Raw genomic sequence first — 6000 nt, 5'->3', positions numbered from 1 at the left:
TTCATGCATTTATAGATTTATTTCTATATAGATTGTCGAAAACTGGAAAAAACCGTAACATGTGGAAAATATTACTATTGTGTAATTTAGTGGCTGTAGCCACCGTCTTCGCAGGTAAGTATAGGGTAACTCCAAATTTTGAAAGAAAGGCTGACAGTGACGCTCCGTCCGACCCGGTTGCAACCAACGCCCCGCTTTGCATGCGGCCACAAGTTGAACTAAATCATTTTATGAACGCTTGGAGCACGGATCCACCTCCTAGAACTCTGAAAAAATCATAGAATTTAAAAAGATCGGTCCACCGTCTTTTCATCAAAATTTTTCAATAGAAACAAATCAGAAACATAAGAAACTCTATCGTTATGTACTTGATTTTCAATCTAGTAACCTTGTAAAAGTCATTTTCACCATAATTTTCATTCTCGTGATTTGCAAAAAAGTGAGTTCATTATTCATTTCTTCCATGATTAGAATCAAATTCTTCACAATTTTCATTCCTCTTTTGAATTTTTTTTTTGCGCAAAAACTTGAATGATAAAAAATCGTTTTTTTATTCATTTTTCCTGTTCCCTTCCATTTTAAAAAGTCTATCAATAAAAAAATTATAATTTCAATCTTTTCCCTTCGTCCTCCAATTTTTTTCTTGAAAAAAATCCGTACTCTAAGAAATTAAAGAAAGGCCCAAGCCCGTCTAAACGTGCGTTGTATATACTTGCGCGCATGTAAGAATGGTGAATTTTCTCTCTTAGGGACTTGTGACAAGAAATCAGCAGGATGGAGGTCGAAAAACCGTACGGCACAGCATCACAGCAGTATGATCATTTTGAGGAACGAATCGTTCAGTTGCTTTGGAACAATTCAAAGGTGGACATTCTACCGCAACGAGTCTACGGATGAATCCGTTACGTTCGCGGCAGTATGGCGCCCTACAAACCAATCAGATATGTTTACATTTGTCGGCGCAAATAAGTTGCCGGCCGGCCCCGTCGGTCGCGGTAAGTTCAAGGTTCCGTACTGCGACCGCATCACTGTCCAACCAGGCGATGTGATCGGCGTTCATAGCGAAGTCAAGAATGCAGCTAATGTATTTCTACAATACGATTCCCAGTAAGTTGCTATTCCTTTGTCATTTCATCAAAACGATAGACAAATGATAATGGCCGAGAGCCGAATACGCTTTAGGTACCCACGTTACTTCTACAATTTTCTGAGTCCGTTCGCTTATTGTTTCAGCGAAAATGTAGTTGAAGGTGATCGCGCTTCGTATGTTTACATAAATGAGACACTGGTACATGGAAACTTGCGTTCCGGTAGACAGCGACAATTCTCACCCGGGGATGGTGTCAACACGTACCGTAAATACTCTCTGAGGGCAAGGCTGAATGTGAATGTTTTCCAGAAAATTCAGGATGATGAGGACGATGACGATGACGATGATGATGATGATGACGATGATGATGAAGATAATGACGAGGATGACCATGAAGAACAATCAACTACGCCTGGTTTTTAGCCTGTATCTATGAATAACATTTAAAGATTGCATATTCTTAATGTATCTCAATAAGATATTCAACTTACATTTACGAAATATCAGCCTTGTTTACTATCATAACAAACAATAAACATATGCGTCAATCCATACAACGGGGAATCCTGTAAAAATGTGGCAAATAAGCGCGGATTCAGGGCCATTCAATGACTACAGCACAGTGAAAAAAGGGCATCAACTTTGAAAAGGGCCAGTATTAATGTCCAACGAGCGAGTTTGAGTTTGAGTGCCATTTATTGGTATCATGCCACTAAATTTGCCTTCACATTCAATTTGCTTGTGCTTTTTTAGGTTTTTGGCGAAGTTTGCCCCTTTTTGGATTAAATTTATAGAGCAACAATAATGTCCTTTTGAATAAAGGAAAATACCTTAGGTTGCCTTTTTTGATTTTGAGCAATTTATTTTCATTCACATTTTGCTTTAGTCCTAATACAGAAAAACAATTATTCTATATGGCGCACAAATTGTGTGCCCTTTTATTTACTTTTTTCCCGAAACAGAAATTTTTCAAGGGCATTTGAAAACTGCGACTACCGCACGTGCAGCATGTGCGATTGTCTGGATCCGCGCCTGATTACAACGTGTACGTTTACTGCATCTAGTGGATCTGACAGTCGTCAGAGATACGTTGTTGGCACTTTTGCGATGGGTCGACTACAAAAAGGAGGAAGTGCGCGGTTAAATCGTTCTATCCGGTTAGGTACATCCCCCCGTAGTGCTCGCTTTGTCAAGAAATAGTAATCTTACTGACAAGCGACGCCGGAGATCTGGTAATGTTTGAATCCGGTAATCGTAACGCTTCACTTACTTATTTCACTTATTTTCGATAAAATAAAAACGAACCGAAGAAGATGAGATCGTGTATACCTTACATACCCTGATAGGGAAGTTTACAAACAGCACTATGGAGTGGGGTGGTCCGTATTCAAAGAAGATATCTATCAAAATGGGCATAGATTAGGAAGTTTACTCGGTGGTCTGATAAAAGGAGTAATTTAAAAAGAAGTCATTCCCGTTATGATGAAGAAAGTATTACCCATCGCGAAGAACCGCACTAGAATCGATAGGGAAGAAATGATGACTACGCACCGGCGCTGAAGTCGTGCGCTATGTTTCAAGCGGGCGAGAAGTTTGAAAGAATCCGTCGAAGAAAGGCTGCCAATGTCGACAGATCGTTCTGGCCCTGCCGAATTCACCCGGGAACGACTATATTGACATGGAAAATGAACGATTAGTTCCGACGACGAAGATTGCGTATCCGATCAGCAATTTCGCGTTTTCATTTTTCGACAAGTGGAAGTAACGACCGACCAAGAATGCCCACCAAGAAATGGTCTGCGAAAAACTAAAAGAAATCAGCTCGCTGTCTTATGGCAGAGCTGGAGTATAAAAAGAAAAAAAAACATCGATCCGTGGGAGAAGGATTGACGATAAGCAATCGAATAGAGCCAGTACTGGATCACGGATGCCAAAAGTAGTACTATATGTAATGCAAAAACATCGGGGAGAAGGATTGACGACAAGCAACTTAATAGACCAATCCCTGAAATCCGTTATCATGTGGGTTTTGAAAAAAAACAATTCCAGAATATACAACACGACATCGATTTCGCTGGCGCTAACAATCTGTACAATCTTCTACTTTCAGAATTACAGGTCCTATCAGCATTCTTCACAAACACAAAGGCTGGTTTCCACCACCTGCTTATTGTTGTTTGTATTCATACATTCTTCGCATTTTGTGTGGCTACTTTTTATGCGAGTGCATTTGGTACACACACCTTAGAGAATGACACAAATAATCGGCAAAATCTGCAACTCCTAGAATTATAGGGCTTATAGGCATTCTACACTGCACTAACACGATGACTAGTTCTGCACCTGTCAAGCACTATCTATGCTCAGCAATTCTTGGCATTTTGTGACTATTTCAATACGATTGCATTTGGTGGAGAAAACTGGAGACGATGGTGCAAATAATCTGCAAAATTCCGTTACCATCAGAAAGAAAGGTGATCAATTAATTAATAGTTTTGGACCCTATTGTTATTCTCGCGATTATTACCATACTGTCTGATTTTATTTGCTCAATTTTCCTCCCATCAAATTCGATTACATATGATTGTGTCCCAAATTAACTACCTTAAAGCTGTCACAAATATAAAAGTATCGTCGAATAATCCGTGATCTATAGGCGCGTTCACACGACGAAATTTAGACAGGTCTAAATTTGGTCCGGTCCAGTTTAGACCGGACCAAGCGTTCACACGGGCAAAAATACCGTTCCAAATTAGTCCGGTCTAGTTTAGACCGGTCTAATTCACCGAGGTCTAAAAGAGCGAACCTGGTCCGGTCCAAATTTTGGACCGGTCTAAATGTATATGTGCGGATAGAAACTGGTACCAGGTCCGGTCTAAATCGTAATTCTGAATCTCTGCGGTAGATGTCACGACCTCAGCGGTAGATTGTGAGTCGGGTTATTAAGTTTTAAATGCTTTTTTATCGTTTATGTAATCATTTTTAAGTAGGCCTACCATTTTTCCTCCCTTTACCATGTAAATATTTGGAGCGTAACAAATATTCGTATTCGTATGTTGCGATCATCATCCGTTTTATTTCCGTGTTTTGAATCGTGTTTAAACGACACTAAGGTTCAGGGTGATAGAATAAAATCGAATTCGCAAAAATGTCTAAACCTGACACAGGATCGAATCGGTCAAATGGAGAATTTTTTGCTCTACTTGGAATCTAGAAGCAAGACTTCATCCAGGCCCAGTTAATTATTTAGCAGATGGCGACATCTTGTGGTCCCAGTGACAAGCGATTTTATCACGCGTGTCAAAACGCCGTGTGAACGCTCACCAAAATTTAGTCCGGTCTAAATTTGGACAGCTGGCCACTAAAACGTAGAACTCAATTCAGTATTCAATAAACTACTATTTGAATTTGTTTTTCATAGGCCTACGTATTTTGAAGCCTAGGACATTTTTAAGAACTTAATGATTATTTTACTCAGCTTCATAAACAAGTGCAGACGCGAGTATATACTCAGCTTGATAAACAAGTGCTGACGCGAGTACATACTGAGCTTGATAAACAAGTGCAGTCGCGAGTATAAACACTGGGATGATTTGCTGTCATATTTGAACTAGAGATTCTACGTATAATTATTCTCGCGGCTACCAACCGGCGATCCCTTACTCTAGCCACTACAGGACTTGCTATACACTGCCTGAATCGTCCTTTTCGATTAGGAAAAATGCGAAAAATTGGAATAATCGTTTTCTTGATTAGTTCTGGTGTTGTCTTGATAATGACTGGATTTACTGCAACCAACTGGCGCTACAGAGAATCGACATCGTCGATGCCGGATCTGCTATCCTTAAGAGCCCTTATTAATGGCACATCTTTTAACTGTCTAACGCACGTTGGACGCCGACAACGGATATTTTCTCCAAATCAGCCATCACCGGAAGTGATAAAATTCCCGCAGGATCCGTATCCGGTTATGACCGCCTTGTATATCGGTCGCACTGGTAACTTAATGTTCCAATACGCGGCGCTGCACTCTATCTCTAAACACTATAACGTCATATCGGTCATTCCTGTCGATTTCAAACTAGCGACGATTTTTGAATTGACGGCACCCTCTATAACACTCGAAGGTAACAAGCGCGTCAAAACCGTGTTCGTAGAAAAAGGCCCGGGAAAATTCGATCCCGGGAGTCGTTATTTACATAAAAATATCAATGGTGTGTTCGCCAGTCGTATCTCGGGTTATTTACAGTCGTGGAAGTATTTTCAAAATGAGGCCGACGAAATTCGTAAACAATTTACGATCCGAAAACACATAAAAATGGCCGCTGAAAATTTCGTACAGCGTAGCGCGTACACTCTTTCATTATTCACTAGCGCCAAAATTACGACTATCGGCATACATGTAAGACGCGGCGATATTACCTCAAAACACTTATCTGATTTCGGTTACGTCACAGTTCCGGTCAGCTATTTAGAAAATGCGATGGACCGTATGACGTCATTATACGGTAAGAACGTTCTGTTTATTGTTGCGTCAGATGATGTTCCGTGGTGCGAGAAAAACGTTCCCAATGAAACTGCGAATGTAGTTTTTTCTAAAGTGAAAGATCCGGCTTTAGATCTAGCTATATTGTCATCCTGCGATCACATGATCATGTCGACTGGTTCGTTCGGTTGGTGGGCGAGCTGGTTAGCCAATGGGACAACTATATATTACAAGGACTGGCCGCGTGAATTTTCGAGTCTGGCACGTTTGGTCAGTCATGAAGATTATTTTCCGCCATATTGGATCGGTCTATCTGGAAAGTAAAAGGCGTTTCCCGTTTCACACCTTATACCACTGATTCCTGCTAGGGGCACTAGTCTGCAATCGATACTTTCATCTAAAAACGTTACGGTGTTTTTGTCCG

At 40.6% G+C, this 6000-nt stretch overlaps 1 protein-coding gene across 1 annotated transcript; it reads left to right on the top strand.

Moving 5' to 3' along the window:
* The first annotated feature begins 4865 nt into the window (after positions 1-4865).
* On the top strand, positions 4866-5900 carry LOC141902069 (galactoside 2-alpha-L-fucosyltransferase Sec1-like). The gene has a single exon (XM_074789711.1). It carries the CDS (start codon positions 4866-4868, stop codon positions 5898-5900), a length of 1035 nt encoding a protein of 344 aa, XP_074645812.1.
* The last annotated feature ends 100 nt before the right edge of the window (positions 5901-6000 follow it).

Source organism: Tubulanus polymorphus, chromosome 3 (assembly GCF_964204645.1).
Source record: "Tubulanus polymorphus chromosome 3, tnTubPoly1.2, whole genome shotgun sequence".
NCBI classification, from domain to species: domain Eukaryota; kingdom Metazoa; phylum Nemertea; class Palaeonemertea; order Tubulaniformes; family Tubulanidae; genus Tubulanus; species Tubulanus polymorphus.
This window is presented reverse-complemented; position numbering and strand designations above follow the sequence as displayed.

Bases quoted from the DNA above. Each gene is read 5' to 3' on its own strand.
- LOC141902069 (XM_074789711.1), top strand. From the start codon at position 4,866: ATGACTGGATTTACTGCAACCAACTGGCGCTACAGAGAATCGACATCG.